We start from the raw sequence: 19,324 nt of genomic DNA on the forward strand, positions 1-19,324 counted from the left end.
AATAAGTGAATAAGTACAGCGCAGCTTTCGCCCCTCCCTATTTACGGGAATTGGTGCTCCCAGCCTTTTGAATAACGTATAGTCACATGGAGGATGACGTATATTCCCATACATGGGTTTTTCCGGGAACTCCTTCTGTGTAGCGAGTGAGACTTGACAGCGGCGCTAAAACACTGACAACTCTGTATCGAAACTACGTTACATTAAGCTTTTTACAGCAACTTTCGCTGTTAATTCAATTCTATAGATATTCAGAACACAGAACACTGTTTTCTTGTAGTGATTACTTCTCAATGAATTTGTGGTTTAAATTGAATTGGTCACGCTAAGCAATTCGCGTGCTCTTTCGATGAGTAAATACGAGAGCGGCTGGTGTTCCACTAGAGTAGAAGGCGTGTGCAAACTGAGGTTTCCGCACGTTCCGATGGCAGAGACCACATTAGAGCACTATAAAGTGAAGGAACGCATACCATGAATGAATTTTAACATTTACACACCATTTAGCTGAATCATCCCTATACAGTAATAAAAGGGAAAGTGATTCAGCTAAATGAAACCACAAACCATTCAGCTGTTGACTGTAGATCTACAATCTCATTTATTCTGAGAGGAAATATTTTACAGTCACAGACCTGATACTTTAAGATGGTCTGTGCTTTATTAGGTATCCTGTTCTTAGTCCAGTTCCCTTTCACAGTATTTACACTGAACAATCTACCAACATCATACTTCACTTAAAGGAATATTCCGGGTTCAAGACAAGTTCAATCGACAGCATTTGTGGCATAATGTTGATTACCAAAAACATAATTTCGACTCTTCCCTCCTTGTCTTAAAAAAAAAAAGCTAAAATCTGGGTTACAGTGAGGCACTTACAATGGAAGTGAATGGGGCCAATGCATAAACATTAAAATACTCACTTTAAAAAAAATAAAAAAATAAAATACTGTTTCAAAAGTATAGACACAAGACAATATGCGTGTTAAAACCTAAGCTCAAGCTCCACTATTCAACATAATGTTAAGCCCCAGAAACTTATAACAGAAACTCTTTTAAAGAATCAGAATCAGAATCAGCTTTATTGCCAAGTATACTTACACATAAAAGTAATTTGTCTTGGTGACAGGAACTTCCAGTACACAACAATACAAAACAGCAACAAGACTTTTAAAAAAGAATAAAAAATTGAATACAAATAAATAAATATTGAAAAGAAAATAAGTATATATAGAATACACAATAGACAATATATATATATATATATATATATATATATATATATATATATATATATATATATATATACACACACACACACACATACACATATATACATACATACATACACACATACACATAGGTAGTGCAAATCTAAATACAAATCAGTTATATAAAGTGCAAGGGAATGTAATGGCAGAAGAGGTTGAATGTGTTGGATAATATAAAAAGACTAAGCTGTGTATTGCACATTAATTATTGGTCAATGGGGCAGTTTTAACTGTTCATGAGGTGGATAGCCTGAGGGAAAAAAACTGTTCCTGTGTCTGACAGTTCTGATACTCAGAGCTCTGAAGCATCAGCCAGAAGGCAACAGTTAAAAAAGGTAGTGGGTTGGGTGAGTGGGGTCCAGAGTGTTTTTTCCAGCCTTTTTCCTCACTCTGGAAGTGTATAGTTCTTGAAGGGAGGGCAGGGGGCAACCAATAATCCTCTCAGCAGTCCAAACTGTCCTTTGTAGTCTTCTGATATCCAATTTCGTAGCTGAACCAAACCAGACAGATATTGAATTGTAGAGGACAGACTCAGTGACTGCTGAGTAGAACTGTATCAGCAGCTCCTGTGGCAGGTTGAACTTCCTCAATTGGCGAAGGAAGTACAACCTCTGCTGGGCCTTTTTCATAATGGATTCAGTGTGGGTCTCGCACTTCAGGTCCTGTGAGATGGTAGTGCCCAGGAACCTGAATGACTACACTGCTGCCACAGTGCTGTTTAGAATGGTGAGGGGGGACAGTATTAGGGTGTTCCTCCTAAAGTCCACAATCATCATCACCGTTTTGAGCGTGTTCAGCTCAAGGTTGTTTTGACTGCACCAGACAGCCAGCTGTTTAACCTCCCTTCTGTGTGCAGACTCATCGTCATCTCGGATGAGGCCGATGACAGTGGTGTCGTCTGCAAACTTCAGAAGCTTGACAGAGGGGTCCTTGGTGATGCAGTCATTGGTGTAGAGGGAGAAGAGTAATGGGGAGAGCACACATCCCTGGGGGGCACCAGTGCTGATTGTACAGGTGCTGGAAGTGAATTTCCCCTGTCTCACAAGCTGCTGCCTGTCCGTCAGAAAGCTGGTAATTCACTGACAGATAGACGTGGGAACAGAGAGTTGATGTAATTTAGTCCGGAGAATAGCTGGGATGATGGTGTTGAAAGCCAAAGGATCCTTGCATATATCCCTGGTCTGTCCTGATGTTGCAGGATATGATGCAATCCCATGTTGACTGCATCATCCACAGACCTGTAGAAGGATCCAGTGATATCCTGGGCCAACATCAGTCTCTCAAATGACTTCATGACCACAGACGTCATGGCGACAGGTCTGTAGTCATTAAGTCCTGTGATTTCTTATTTCTTTGGGATGGGGATGATAGTGGATCATTTGAAGCAGCATGGGACTTCACACTGCTCCAGTGATCTACTGAAGATCTGTGTGAAGATGGGGGCCAGCTGGTTAGCACAGGATTTAAGACATGCCGGTGAAACGCCATCTGGGCCTTGTGCTTTCCTTAACCGTTGTTTTCAAAAGACAAGGCACACATCATCTTCACAGACCTTAAGTGCAGGTTGAGTAGCAGGAGGGGGAGGAGGGGGGTTGCAGGAGGTGTTGGTGTTTGTGTGAAGTGAATGTCAGAGCGGGTGTGAGATTGGGATTTTCTGCAGTAGAACACATTCAGGTCATCAGCCAGTTGTTGGTCCACCACAGGGTTGGGGGCAGGAGTCCTGTAGTTAGTAAGTTGTTTCATGCCACTCCACACTGATGCAGGGTCATTAGCTGAAAACTTGTTTTTCAGCTTCTCAGAGTTTCTTCTTTTAGCCACTCTGATTTCCTTATTCAGTGTGTTCCTGGCCTGATTGTACAAGACTTTATCTGCACCCCTGTAAGCATCCTCTTTGGTCTGAAGAAGCTGCCTGAGTTCCGCTGTAAACCATGGTTTGTCGTTGTTAAATGTTAAATAAGTCCTAGTAGGGATGCACATATCCTCACAGAAACTGATATATGATGTAACAGTATCTGTGAACTTGTCCAGATTGGTGTCTGCAGCCTCAAAAACACTCCAATCAGTGCAGTCAAAGCAGGCTTGTAGTTCCAGCTCTGCTTCATTGGTCCATCTCTTTACTTTAGTTTCTGTCTGTAGTTTGGAAGAAGATGAACCAGACAGTGATCAGAGAGTCCCAAAGCTGCTCTTGGGACAGAGCGTTATGCATCCTTTATTGTTGTGTAGTAGTGATCCAGTATATTTCTGTCTCTGGTTGGGCATGTAATGTGCTGTTTGTATTTGGGCAGTTCACGTTTGAGATTTGCTTTGTTAAAATCCCTAAGAATAATAATAACTGAGTCCGGGTATTGTTGTTCTGTGTCTGTGATGTGATCAGCCAGCTGTTGCAGCGCCGCATTCAAACACGCGTTTGGTGCGATATACACACTCACCAGAATAAAGGAGAAAAACTCCCACGGCGAGTAAAACGGCTTACAGTTAATAAAAAGCACTTCCAAATTAGGACAGCACGTCTTCTTTAACGTTGTTACATCTGTACACCAACTTTCACTGATGTAAAAGCATGTTCCACCGCCTCTTGTTTTCCCCGTTAACTCCACAATGCGATCCGCCCTGAACAGCTGAAAGCCCAGCAGATGTAACGCGCTGTCCAACCTAAGCTCAAGCTCAACTATTCAACATAATGTTAACCCCCAGAAACTTAAACATAACAGAAACTCTTTTAAAGAACACAACAAAACATAAACACCATCAAGTCTCCCTTTTTATATTCATCTTGCACAAAGACACTTTATTTCAGTTTTTATTTTAATTTGGGACAGTTTGGAAATTGTAACATTTACTCTCCATGGCCAGGGCATTTAATAAAAATAAGTTCATTAAATTCAAAATAATAAAACAATTCAGGTTACTTAAAAGGTGCCAGTTTCATGAACTCTAAAGAAAAAGTTCTAAATACTCATCAAGGTTCATTTATTTGAACTAATCTGTATGATTTAATTTTTCCATACAATTACTTATTTTGAGCATTAGGGTCACAATAATTATTATTATTATTATTTATTTATTTATTTATTTATATATTTTTTAATACTGTTTCAAAAGTATAGACAAAAGATGTAAACAATATGCACGTTAACAAGATTTTAGTGTGATAAAATCACTTACTAACCTTTTCTGTGTAAATTTATATCCAATTTTACTACTTTGTTGCCATGAAACAACAATGTAAACAACTTTTCAGCTCAAATAATACCAAAATTATCACAGGAGAATTAATGTAAGCACTTTAATAAAAATATAAGCTTCACATTTCTGCAATTAAACCCTCAAAAAATTGGCCCCATTCACTTCATTGTAAGTGCCTCACTGTAACCTCGATTTTTGCTTCTTCTTCTTTCTTTTTTTTAAAGAAAAGGAGGGACGAGTGGAAATTAATTTATGTGGTAATCAATATTATGCAACAAATGCTGTCGATTAAGCTGAACTTGTTTTGAACCTGAAATACTCCTTTAAACTGAATACCAGTGCCAAATTCTACTATGTCTAAATGTTACTCTTGCATATACTTCAAATAACCTGAAAAACACGATAAAATAACCATCGTTCTAACAATCACTGTTATATGTCACCACTATTCAAAGTCTGCTCATTTTCAGCATCATTATGAGTCATTTTTTTCTTCTGCTTATCATTACAATGTACTCAGGACATTAATCTGTTTGTGCCAAAGAAATGTAAGAAATACACTGTTCCTAAAAATGAAATCACAAAGGTGAGGGAGATATTATCATGCCCTCACTATGTTTGAGTATAGTTGACTTCCGTTGGTGTGATGTCACTGTTCCCTCTGTTGTAATTTTTTTTTTACTCATCCTTTCAAATGATATTTAGATATTATATGTCAGATCTCTGCGGGCAAGATCTGGTTGTAACCAGAGCATTGATGTGTCACAAGTGAATTATGACCTAAGCAGTATGGAATGCTGTGATTACACGCCCCTTTTGCAGCTCTCGGAAACATGCCTTGACATGAGGACAAGGTACATTTTACCCACTGAGATATTGCAAACCATGTCTAAGATGTTGAAGTTCTGGACACTAATTTTTGGCACTCCCGAATCCTCACACCCACACCATTTATGGCATTATTCTTTCATTTATCATAAAAATTTTAACTTGTCCACTATTTATTTTTATCCCAGACAATAAGACATATATCTTGTTATTTTTCACACACATTATATTTACATTTAACCTTTCAGCTGATGCTTTTATTCAAAGTAACTTCCAAATTAGGGAAATCACAGATAATTTAGGAACCAACAATATCCAACAACCAGCAATAGTTGCAGTAAGGCCAAGTTTCAAGAGTAAGTCAGAGTAGTAGAGTAGAGTTGTATAGTAGCTAGATCAGAAAATATAACAATTATTTTCACACAGTGGATTAGGAGAAATTAATCACCTCACTGTAAATTAGCATAACTCAAAAAATTCGAGGTAATCAGTTACATCAAATGTTTAAGTTAATAAACTCACACGTTTAAGTTAATAGATCTTTCATATTTTGATTTTGTACACATGCATGTCAATTGCTTTAACTTGAAATATTAAGTATGCTAACTGATACATTTGTAAGGCACTTAACATTAAATGTAACTCTTTGGCTAAATTTGAAATTACCATGTAAACTCAGCTTAAATACTTCAAGTAGAGGGACTGTACAGTGAATGCTAACATGCTGAATGCATACTATCAGAAACACCATGCACTGATTAGCATAGCTATTGCTCAACAAGTAAAGCAATATTCTGTAGTTTAGAACAATCTTAAATTACACCTGTCCTCATCCTAAGCTCATGCTCAACTATTCAACATAATGTTAACCCCCAGAAACTTTAACATAACAGAAACTCTTTTAAAGAACACAACAAAACATAAACACCATCAAGTCTCCCTTTTTATATTCATCTTGCACAAAAACACTTTATTTCAGTTTTTCAATTTTAATATTTACTCTCCATGGCCAGGGCATTTAATAAAAATAAGTTCATTAAACTCAAAATAATAAAACAATTCAGGTTACTTAAAAGGTGCCAGTTTCATGAACTCTAAAGAAAGAGAAAGTTCTAAATACTCATCAAGGTTCATTTATTTGAACTCATTTGTATGATTTAATTTTTTTTCATACAATTATTTATTTTGAGCATTAGGGTTACAATGATTTTGATGTGTGTCTGTATTTATAAGAGGTCCATGCACACAGTGAGTGAAAGAAGATTAAATTGGCATTAAATGTGACATGACAGACAGAACTTAAAGGAATATTCCAGGTTCAATACAAGTAAAGCTCAATCTACAGCATTTGTGGCATAATGTAATACCACAAAAACTCATTTCGACTTGTCCCTCCTATTCTTCAAAAAAAGCAAAAATCGAGGTTACAGTGAGGCACTTACAATGGAAGTGAACGGGCCAATTTTTGGAGGGTTTAAAGGCAGAAATGTGAAGCTTATAATTTTATAAAAGCACTTACATTAATTCATTTCGACTTGTCCCTCCTATTCTTCAAAATAAGCAAAAATCGAGGTAACAGTGAGGCACTTACAATGGAAGTGAATGGGGCCAATTTTTGGAGGGTTTAAAGGCAGAAATGTGAAACTTATAATTTTATGAAAACACTTCTGTAAATAAAACTCATGTATTATTTGATCAGCAAATTTGTTTAAATTGTCATTTTAGAGTTTGTTGACATTACGTTGTCATGACAACAAATTTGTAAATTGGATATAAATGTACACAGTAAAGTTTAGTATGCGATTTTATCACACTAAAATCATGTTAACACACATATTGTTTATGTCTTGTGGCTAAACTTTTGATACAGTGAGTGTTTTAACGTTTACAGACTGGCCCCCATTCACTTCCATTGTAAGTGCCTCACTGTAACACAGATTTTTGCTTTTTTTAAAGAAAAGGAGGGGCAAGCTAAAATATTTTTTTTGTTGTAATCAACATTATGCCACAAATCCTGTCGACTGAGCTTAACTTGTATTGAACCCAGAATATTCCTTTAATAAATATGTCCTAAACTCTCTCAGTGCATAAAATCAAGGAAAGTGTCATTAAAGATTCTAGATTTAACTGAAATCTCATAATTAACCAAACATACAAGCAAACTAATAATAATAATAATAATAAATAATAAAAATAATAATTTTTAACCAGATCAGTGGAGAATAGATTTTACACCCCATTTCAGATTATTTTACATTCAGATTAATTTACAGTATTTTGTTTGTTTGTTTGTTTGTTTAATTAAAGTATGAATAGATGAAAAGAGCACTGTGAACTGTAGGGGAAAAAGCAAAAGACAAAAGAAAGAAAACTCGGAAAAAGTATTAAACGTGTAGGCAAGAACTTAGTAAATGACAATTTATTTATTTATTTTACGACTGTTTTCACTTGTATTTTACTCTTTTTGATTGTCCTGTCTTGTAACCAATCAAAATGAAGAACTGCGGTTCGTACAGTCGTGTTTTAACCAATGGACTTGTGATGTGTTTCATCTCTGCCACGCAGGCACATTTCCCATCAGCCAATGAAAAGCAAGCGAGGCGGGCGTAAGGGTAAACCCTTTCCTGTGAGTATAAGCTAACACTGGAACTTATTTAAAGAACAATATTTTCAACTTAACACGTAATTGACTACCAGTGGTTTGTATCCGTATTTAAGTAGATGTATTTGTATTCATTTATGCACTACATTTAAGTTTAATGTGCCATGTTTTGTTAGTCATCTTTCAGAGTAGCCACATAGCAAGCTAGTATATGATTAGTTGGAGGCTGACATCATATGCAACATATTAGTTGCCAGACCTAAATAGCTTGGATTGCAAATTGTTGTGGTGGTGAGGCTAATCAAATTGTTTTTGGTATTCAAAGCAGGAGAGAAGATGGATTTCCAACACCACGGATACCGGGCAGGTACGTATAAAAGGATTGTTGTGCTTGTTTGACATACGTGGACGGTATACTGTACTTTAAAAGCCATGAACCTCAAATGATTACAACACGAGCAATTTGGCACTGAATTTCATTGCAGTTTTTAAAGCAATTGATAAGGTATCATTAAATATTTTAGCTTGATGATGTCCTGGGTGTTGGGTGAAATATTTGCCACATCACATGGTCCCAGGTAGCTGGTCACATCACAGGCAGTGTTGCCAGATTCCTTTGACGTTTTCCAGACCAATGATTTCTCAAAACCCATCCAAATAGTGTATGTGAAAATGAAATGCACATTAACCATAATATTACAGTATTGCCTTTACAACCTTGACAGCACAATTAAGAGACGCAAATATAAAGTTTCCAAAAACCTTTCCATTTACCCATTCTTTATTCACGCATATAAACACACATGCAGAGAAAAGGAACAAATATGATGCCCTGGGATTTCAAGAAGCCAAATAATGAAAGTATGCCATTGTGCTATGATTGCAGTTGTTTTTGCCATTCAGTAGGCCTATTTTGAATTAAATATGTCATATAAAGGTTATATATAATCTGTCTTAAATACAAAAGTCACTTTTAAGTTGTGTTAATTTATGATACTAATAAGTATGATCACCATGAGTGCCAACTTCACGATATCCCGCAGTGTTCTCAACAGCATTAAACTTCTAGCCAAAAGGCATCAGCCTGGTCATGGGAGAAACTCAAAGGTGCAATTTCTCCAAAAAAAAGCCCACAGATAAGTCCTGGCATTAACCACCACTTGATATCAGGGTCATTTCCCCATTTTCAATATGTTCTCTTACATTATTACCACTTTGTCATTGTTAAGATTGCCTAATTTCTGTCACAAAAATCAACAAGCAACACCTGCAGATCGTGCACATTCAGAACTTACTGGTGGGTGTGGCAACTTGTAGCTCCTCTGAACAGGATTAAACACATTTTCTGTCAGTCAGTGTTCTGGCTGTTTGAATGATTGTGTGTGGAAACATTTTCTTTATTTTAGTTGCATAGCCAATGGAAATTCTTAATGTTATCATTTTAAAAACCAGCCAAAATCATTCCAAAGCAGCCCAAATTTTGACCACTTGCCCAAGCACATTTTTCCCCGCACAAATCTATTGAAAGTAGCCCAATTAATACTGATCACAGGTAGTAGCCGAAGCAGCAATAATAATAATAGAAAAAAAAATCCTAGTATTTGTACTACATAAATAGCAACACGTATGAGAATTTTCTAAATGCAAAGTTTTTTACTAAAAAAATAACTACCAATAATTTCTCTCTCAGTGGACTTCATCACACCTATAATATCTGTTTTCTGAATACAGCAAAACCCAGAGCCAGAGCATCTCCACCTACTGGGGGCCCGCTTCTTTTTGATGACACCAGTTCTGTGCCTCCACCCATGATTAATCAGAACTACTATAGTTCAGGTTATGACATGGCTGGAGCACCAGCAGAAGGTCAAGAACCTGGAGTGAGCAATCTCTTTGCAGATCCAATGGCCAATGCTGCCATGATGTATGGCTCATCACTTGCCAATCAAGGCAAGGATATCGTGAACAAAGAGGTGAGATGCAATGTTGAAGAGACACACAGATGTATGTATGTAGTGTTAATAGTGTGTTACATCAATAATGTGGCAGAATTAAATATTTATGTCAATTATGTAATTTGACTTTTGATAAATTGGTTCTGATAAATACTGTTAAATATTTTACTCGCCCTGTCCACCCTGTAATTTGTTCTGCAGATTAGCCGATTCATGTCGGTGAACAAACTGAAGTATTTCTTCGCAGTTGATTCCAAATATGTTGTGAAGAAACTGATGATTCTCATGTTCCCATACACACATCAGGTATTGTATTTATTTTTGAATCAAAAACATTTGTGTGAGTGTGTGTGTGTAAATATTTTTATTTGATTTTATATAGTAAAAATTATTTCGGTAACACTTTACAATAAGGTTCCATTAGTTAACATTAGTTAACATGAATTAACAATGAAAAATACTTAAGCATTTATTAATTTTAGTTAATGTTACATTTAACATATACTAATACATATTTAAAATCAAAGATTGTATTAGTAAACATTAATGCACTATGAACTAACAATTAACAATTGTTTTTTTTAACTAACATTAACAAAGACTAATACATTTTGTAACAAATATATTGTTAATAGTTTTTTCATGAAACCGAATGCATTTACTAATGTAAACAAATGGAACCTTGTTGTAAAGTGTTACCATTATTTCTTTCCTAGAAAATTAAACAAACTAAATGTGATGTAGTGATGTGTATATAAAGTTTCATTAAATCAATTTCGTTATCTAGTAAATATAGATTAACATTCATATAAACAGAGTAAAATGTAAAATTGTTTTGCATTACCCACAAATGTATTCAGATTTCAGATAATCTTCTTTATTACAGAGATATTGCAAAGGTTTATCTTTATCTTCTGAGAGTACTGTAGTCACACTGTGTTTTTTGTACTTTTTATTCTGATATCAGGATTGGGAAGTACGTTACCACAGAGACACCCCTCTCACACCACGCCATGATGTCAACGCTCCAGATCTTTACATACCAAGTACATTTTTTTTATTTATTTGTTATGCAGAACATTAAAAATTGCTGATCCAAACACAAGGGATAATGTAATGTCAGCTGTCTGCAAAATAAACCCGAAGATTTACTTTGCGAGTACAACCAGCTGACTTTACATTTATCCCACTTATTACATGACTACTAATCAAATAAGTGAATAGATGAAACAATTATTATTAATAAAATATTGATTTGCATTGAAATTATGTAATTATGTGGCAAAAAGTAATCACTGAACAGCTATATTGCACCTCCGGTTTGCGTTGGAGTTCTGTTGGTGTAAAATAATGACTGTCTGACTGCTCAATATCCAGCTTATTACAAGACTACTTGCCAAATAAATAAATAGTCATGAAGTATTGATTTGAGTTAGCCCTTCTATTGTCATAGGGTAATTTTTGACCAGCCACAGGTAAAGAATATGTTATAAGTACTGCATAGTTTTTGGTACCGGAACCAACTGTTGTGACTTTGTCAAGACCATCAAAACAAACAAAATTAAAAAGAACATTTGTATATAATTGTTTAAGTGAAATAACTATTAAAACAAATTGTTCCTTCCATTGTCTTAATGGGTAAATTTTGACCCGTATGTGAAAAACCAGTTGTGACCTTTCACCTTTGGACTTTCTGGATGTTATGCAGCTTGAAATTGTTTTTTGTACATAAAGTTGAAGTCAGAAGTTTACTTACACCTTAGCCAAATACATTTAAACTCAGTTTTTCACAATTCCTGACATTTAATCGTAGAAAACATTCCCTGTCTTAGGTCAGTTAGGATCACGACTTTATTTTAAGAAACTATCAGACAATGCTTTTATACAGAGGCTTGTTTAATAGATTTTTTTTTTTTTTTTTTTTTTTTTAATCCATCTGAACATATTTTACAGTTTTTATCTTGTATAAATTTTAAGTGTCTTATTTAATATTGTAAATATTTATTGATGAACCTTTGTTTCCCATGTGAATAGCCTGGTTGCTGACATGGCGTTAAATCTAAATAAATAATAATAATAATAATAATAATAACTTAATTATTTTAGCTTTTCTTTCATCACATTCCCAGTGGGTCAGAAGTTTATATACACTTTGTTAGTATTTGGTAGCATTGCCTTTAAATTGTTTAACTTGGGTCAAACATTTTGGGTAGCCTTCCACAAGCTTCTCACAATAAGTTGCTGGAATTTTGGCCCATTCCTCCAGATAGAACTGGTGTAACCGAGTCAGGTTTGTAGGCCTCCTTGCTCACACACGCTTTTTCAATTCTGCCTAAAAATGTTCCATCAGATTGAGGTCAGGGCATTGTGATGGCCACTCTAATACCTTGACTTTGCTGTCCCTAAGCCATTTTGCCACAACTTTGCAGGTATGCTTGGGGTCATTGTCCATTTGGAAGACCCATTTGGGACCGAGCTTTAACTTCCTGGCTGATGTCCTGAGATGTTGCTTCAATATATCCACATCATTTTCCTTCCTCATGATTCCATCTATTTTGTGAAGTGCACCAGTCCTTCCTGCAGCAAAGCACCCCCACAACATGATGCTGCCACCCCCATGCTTCACAGTTGGGATGGTGTTCTTCGGCTTGCAAGCCTCACCCTTTTTACTCCAAACATAACAATGGTCATTATGGCCAAACAGTTAAATTTTTGTTTCATTAGACCAGAGGACATTTCTCCAAAAAGTAAGATCTTTGTCCCCATGTGCACTTGCAAACTGTAGTCTGGCTTTTTTATGGTGGTTTTGGAGCAGTGGCTTCTTCCTTGCTGAGCAGCCTTTCAGGTTATGTAGATATAGGACTTGTTTAAATGTTGATATAGATACTTATCTACCTGTTTCCTCCAGCATCTTCACAAGGTCCTTTGCTGTTGTTCTGGGATTGATTTGCACTTTTCGCACCAAACTACGTTCATCTCTAGGAGACAGAATGCGTCTCCTTCCTGAGTGGTATGATCGCTGCATGGTCCCATGGTGTTTATACTTGCGGACTGTTGTTTGTACAGATGAACTTGGTACCTTCAGGAGTTTGAAAATTACTCCCAAGGATGAACCAGACTTGTGGAGGTCCACGATTGTTTTTGAGGTCTCAAGCAAAGAGGCACTGAGTTTGCAGGTAGGCCTTAAAATACATCCACAGGTACACCTCCAATTCAGTGCACCTCCTATCAGAAGCTAATTTTCTAAAGGCTTGACATCATTTTCTGGAATTTTCCAAGCTGCTTAAATGCACAGTTTAGTGTATGTAAACTTCTTACCCACTGGAATTGTGATATTGTCAATTAAGTGAAACAATCTGTCTGTAAACAATTGTTGGAAAGATTACTCGTATCTACAAAGTAGATGTCCTAAACGACTTGCCAAAACTATAGTTCGCTATTATTAAATCTGTGGATTGGTTAAAAAATTAGTTTTAATGACTTCAACCTAAGTGTATGTAAACTTCTGACTTCAACTGTATATGACCTAAAAATATTTCACACTTTCTAAAATTTAGCCCCATACCGTTCTCTAGCTCCCCCACTCGCTTTACAGGTTACTGCATCTTTAACACAAATTGCATACTTTCCTTTCAAATGGGGTTCATGCACAAATGCCCACACACAAACACACACACTTTTTTTATATGTAATGTGTAGTAAATATGTTTACTAACATGATTTGTTTATGAAAGAGTACAGTGGCAAAAGACCATTGTATGTTCTTTTCTCCAAAATCATTAGATGGCAGAAAGAAATGTTACAACACCATTTATACAGTGTTTATGTAACACTGCAACAAATTGTTTGAAATTAGTGGGAAGGAATGGATTTATTAGAAAAACATTGGCATGTACTTAAAATGTACACTGATTTTCTACACACAAATCAGAAATTGTTGTAATATAGTTGAGATAATATAAAATGCTCAAAGTGATTGAAAGAAACATAAATTGAGACATCCTTGGCCAATGTTTGCCAAGTTTTTAAACTTTTTTTTTTTTTTTTATTCTTTAAGAATTATGTTAATTCATAAATATTGTGAATGTAGCCCTTTTTCCAATCATTATACACTTTGGGACCACAACAATACAGATTTTCATTAAGTGGGGTATTTAGTGCTGTTGTACAGTAATCAAGAATTTATGCATTTTTAATGGTTTTCAGTACAGGTCAAAAATGACCCGACGGACAAAAGGAGTGTGCAGATTCTTAAGACAATAGAAGGGTTAAAGTTATTGTTGATTAGCTTCCTTGTTGAGATCTGAGAAGTAGGAAAGATGACTCACAATTAGGGTTGCAAAGGGGCGGAACATTTCCGGAAACTTTCCAGAAACTTTCCATGGCAATTTAAGCTGGGGAATTTTGGAAATATTGGAAAAAACTTTGGGCACTTGGCTATATGCTGCTGCATCTTTGTGGCATTCTTAACATAGGTCTTTGCACAGTATTTGCAAATGTACACAGCCTTTCCTTCTACATTGGCTGAGGTGAAATTTATCCACACATCAGATGGCGCACGTGGCATTGTTCTCTAGAATAAGATTAGAAAAAAGCTTGTAAAAATCACTAATGCAATGCCATGCACAGATATATAAATAGTTAGCTAAACAATTGGAATATTCTGGAATGGTAAAAATATTTTACAAATGATGCTGGACAAATGAATAGAAATAGGCTAGATGAATAGATGAACACTCCTCAATCAGCATGCTAAATCAAACTATAACCTACGTTCTTGTATGATAACAGAAAACTGGCTAGCAGAAGGCAGAAGAAACAGCATCACAGTTGAGCTAGCTACACTAAAAAATCCAACTTCAGTTTTGTCAGACAAGCTCAATTTTAAAAGTTAACTGACTATCTAATTTTGAAAAAAAGTGAGTTTACTTAAAACAATCAATTAAGTCAACTTTTATGCCATTTAAGTCAGAGCAACTTGCATTTTTAAACAGTGAGCACATACAATATCAAATCTGGTGGTGAAGGTAGAACATACAGGCATTGAGCATGCTCAGTTTGATCACTGACACTCCAACACACCCCAATTTGAAACATTGTGCACCTCTGTGAAATGGAAGTTTACATTTCACTGTTGTAAGTCTATAAAGCCAGGCTGTACCACAGAAAATCAGGAAATATGTGGGAATTTAAATCTTTGATTTCGACTCATATCTTGAATGATGTTATCCATTTGTTAAAGTCATGGAAAGGTCTTGAAAATTCATGGGTCAAAATCTGAGGGAACCTTGTAAGGCTGAGCACTATGAACTTCACATTGTTGAGTCTGCTACTGAGCGTGCCCACTGGTGAAGCATTGTGGCTGAAGACACTACCCACAATCCCCTGCTCTTGAATTTATTTGTGTTTGGTCAAAGCGTGCCGACTTAAAAAATGTGTAAATAATCTGATTTGAATTAATAGATGTTTTTGCTCTTTATGTGTGTTTAATTATGTTTTGCTATAAAAAGTTTTAAGTCACCATCAGGGTAATTAGTGTTCGCTTTGAAGTATCTTTATTTATGAAGTTGATCTTTATTTATGAAGTTGAAGTACATGTAACCTACACCACCATTTAAGTTAGACCAACTATTTGGTTTCTTGGTAGGGCTGATACATGATCTTATGTCAAAATATAGATCTACTTAAAAAAACATATTATATTGTTTTCAGAAATATTGAAAATTATGGATAGCTGTACTTAAAAATTCAAGTTTATTGAACTTAATGATCATTGATATTTTTGAGTTCACTGAACTTATTGTATTAAGTTCATGGAACTTGATCCAACTGGAATTAAGTTGGTAAAACTAATTTGCCTGAAGCTGAGTTAACTCAAAAATGCTTTGCAGCTGGTTGCCTTACTTTTTTAAGTTTACTCAACTTTTAATTTTTTACAGTGTAGCACCATGATAGCTAGCCTCTTAAACTGTTAATGAAGTGGTGTTAGCTAGCTTACATTTAGCATATCTGATTTACTGGCTAGCTAGCTACTGTATAAACACATTTTGATTTAGTATTTGCTAGTTAAACTTTAATACCATAGATCAAATATATTTACCCTAGTAGTATCATCAAAACTTACTTGACTGGTTGGAGTCCTTGGGCTCAAATGCAGTAGTGTGGCTTCAATAGTCCTACTGTAGTAAGTAGCCTGCAGTAAGTAGTGTGCATGTGATTGAGGAATGCGCAGGGTAGAAATTCAACTGAATTTGTGTTAAATCTGGTTGTTTTAACCAAGATTATGCTGCAAGATGTTTTTTTTTTTTTAACTACATTTAAGTTCCCTGTTATAGGCTAACTTGCAGTTTTGCAAATTTCCAGTTTATTCCCATTAATTCCAATGGAATGTTTCCAACTTTGAAAATTCCCGGAATTTTGCAACCCTACTTACAATATCCAGATGACCGGTCTGATATAACTTAGTCATCCGATGTGTGGTTGTTATTCAGGAATATCTGTTAATCTTATTTCTATGTCTTATTCATATCTAATTATTGTTCAGCACATTTGTCAATTAATTATGCTTTACATAAAAACATCAGACCGCTAGATGGCGCCATTGAGCAAATAGAATAGAGTATTCCAGAGACCCGTGTAATAATTTGTTTTAATACTTACATTTACATTTATGCATTTGGCAGATTAATACTTTACCAATAATGTCTTCTTAAAGTGTCTTTTTATCTTTCCTAGTTTTTCTAAATTTATAGATTTGTAGTCTTGTTAAAATTTTCTTTTTTTGTTTGTTTTGATCTAGCAATGGCTTTTATCACCTATATTTTACTGGCTGGAATGGCTTTAGGAATTCAGAAACGGTAAGTGATAATAATTTCATAAGAGAAACACACTGATATCATAGAATTTACATTATGTGTCCATTTTATGGAATGCACACCTATATATACTGACGGAGCAAAGTCTGGAGATCATGTGTCGGCTGCATATGTGATCAATCACCAAAAAAGCGGAATAAGGATCCTCAATCCAGTGTTTCCCCTAGGATTTTTTTCAGCAGTGATGCTGTTGTGCGCGTGTTCACAAGCCTGCAACGCCGGACCTGTATTAATGCGTGTTGGTCAATGAATAGATTAAACAGGGGTGTAAAACTCAGTTTCAGTCTGGGCCACGTCAGGGTTTATTTGTGCCCTCAAAGGGCCCTTTGAAAATTTGGCACCTGCTTTGGTAGCACCCATGCAAATAACATTACATGTTACATGACAGTACAGCACTGATTTTGAGGTTGGGATTCAAATGTAAATTATATTAACAACAGTAATATCTGTGGAAAAAATGTACACCTAATTTTTAAATGGTTAAATTGAAATATTCTAACAGTGTGACTAAGTTGGGTCTTCCTTACAGATTCCTTTCAGCGGGCTCCTACTAATTAAACTACAGTCATGTCTTGGAATTTGTAAAGGCAAACAAAACAACGTACATTTTTCTACAATCAGAGAGCATTACAAGAGTACAGATTTACGCAGATGGAAAACTGATGGCTTTGTCCATAATTTTGAAAATGCACCATAGTTCTTCCATCATAGTTTTAACAATGATATTTGTAATAGTTCATGGTAACCATGTAAAACCATGCATTGCTCCTCACTACCATGGTAAATAACTGGTTTCTATATAAAGAAATATGGCTTTTTTATTTTTATTTATTTATTTATTTATTTTTTTGCTATTATGTTTGTAAATGTTTTATGTCATCATAATTTCTCTGTTTTAATTTCTCCACATTGTCAGGTTCAGTCCAGAGGTTCTGGGTTTGTGTGCCAGCACAGCTCTAATTTGGATGATCATTGAGGTTCTTGCCATGTTGCTCAGTCTTTACTTGCTCACAGTTCACACAGACCTCTCAACGTTTGACCTTATTGCCTACAGTGGATACAAATATGTGGGGTATGTTTCTGTTCTGCCTCTGTGATACAATGTCTTAACCAGTGACTCTATAAAAGGTATCTCCATGTTGATCAGAGTTTTGGTAGCGGCAGGACATTTTGTTGATCACTTAGTTTCTATTTCTGCTGCATTGTGCTGGGTAACTCATTAGTCCATCTTGATCCTTATAACTGTACATTAAACATTTAATATGCTCTGATTGTGCCATGTTGTGCAGCATTATTGGGTTCAGTGTGGATGGACAAATTGCTTGTCACTGGAATCTGAACACGTCTGGTTAGGACACGGTGGAAGGGCCATGTTTATAATCAGGTCTTTTTATACAGCTTTAAACATGGGTAAAAATTGTTTCACTTTTCTTTCTTTTTGTCTTTCAGGATGATTTTCACAGTGTTGTGTGGGTTGCTCTTTGGCAGTGACGGCTACTTCGTTGCTTTTGCTTGGTCATCTCTCGCCCTCATGTTTTTTATTGTGAGTGTTAAAAATGAGTTTGAAGATGTTTTGTACACATACAAGTTTTTTGTTCTAGGTTAGACTTTTGAAAATATCCAAAAGGAAATGTTTGGAAGTGTATTCTTGAGGTTTTTGTTCACTGTTACATAAGTATCATAAGAGACCAAAACAGCTGATATTTGACTTATTTTACCCAAGACAGATGAATTATTCTATTATATTTAACAAAAGGAATGTTTGTCAGTTTTAAGAACAAAATAACGTCCAAATAATTCACTTGAAATTCAAATGTTCCAATGTGTTTTTTTTTTGTTTTGTTTTTTTTCCAGGTTCGTTCTCTAAAAATTAAGATCTTGTCTTCGATCTCGACAGACTCCATGGGTGCAGGAGCGAGTGCCAAGCCCCGCCTTCGCTTGTACGTTACTGTGGCTTCTGCTGCCTTTCAGCCAATCATCATTTACTGGCTCACCTCTCATTTGGTCAGATGACCTACAGTGTATTTATACGAAGGAAAGGAACTTTTAAAATGACATGTAATGCAATGCTAGCCCAAGGTGGCTGCAACCCTTGAAATTTTGGCATTGGTACAGAAAAAAGTGACTTACACATGAGATTATGTTTTGCGTGGAGGACTTCAGTGGTCTGTATAAAACAATCTCTTGAATGATGGCTCTCTCTGCATAGTCACCTGCAGATCAAATGTTGAATATAAATCAAACCTTTTACAGGATTGTGTTTTTTCTGCCGAAATTGGAAAATAACAGGCAGATCGTTTGACTTCTCTTGTGACTTTGCCATGCTGCTTTAGTGGCACAAAATCCAGACTCCGTTTTAAGAGGCATGCTAATTATCTGCCCTGTGATGTGATTCTTTTGTGGTGTACAATTGGTGAACACATGATCAACTCAAGTGTCCTTCTTTTCTGGTTATCTGTGCATGAACAGCAGTGTTTTCTTCTTTATAGCTAAATAAATTCCATCATTTAGAATTCTAAGGTGTGTATCAGTGGTGTGTTGTCATCATTTCATAAAAAATACTTTATTTTGGCCTGATACATACATCAGTATGTTGCTGGAAAAGATCTG

General features: G+C 35.7%; 1 protein-coding gene across 3 annotated transcripts; it reads left to right on the forward strand.

The window, feature by feature from the left end:
• The first annotated feature begins 7,853 nt into the window (after positions 1–7,853).
• Positions 7,854–19,227, forward strand: LOC127413096 (protein YIF1A-like). Of its 3 annotated transcripts, none has more exons than XM_051649964.1 (9): positions 7,854–7,908; positions 8,213–8,251; positions 9,616–9,857; positions 10,041–10,145; positions 10,807–10,885; positions 16,639–16,696; positions 17,631–17,786; positions 18,164–18,257; positions 18,569–19,227. In XM_051649964.1, the coding sequence occupies exons 2-9, from the start codon at positions 8,221–8,223 to the stop codon at positions 18,725–18,727; spliced, it is 924 nt and encodes a 307-aa protein (XP_051505924.1). In that variant the 5' UTR covers positions 7,854–7,908; positions 8,213–8,220; the 3' UTR covers positions 18,728–19,227. The 3 variants fall into 3 exon arrangements, with proteins under 3 accessions (XP_051505924.1, XP_051505923.1, XP_051505925.1); XM_051649963.1 differs by having other exon boundaries at positions 7,869–7,908; positions 8,210–8,251; XM_051649965.1 differs by lacking the exon at positions 7,854–7,908 and adding an exon at positions 7,913–7,981.
• The last annotated feature ends 97 nt before the right edge of the window (positions 19,228–19,324 follow it).

Source organism: Myxocyprinus asiaticus, chromosome 22 (assembly GCF_019703515.2).
Source record: "Myxocyprinus asiaticus isolate MX2 ecotype Aquarium Trade chromosome 22, UBuf_Myxa_2, whole genome shotgun sequence".
Taxonomy (NCBI): Eukaryota; Metazoa; Chordata; class Actinopteri; order Cypriniformes; family Catostomidae; genus Myxocyprinus; species Myxocyprinus asiaticus.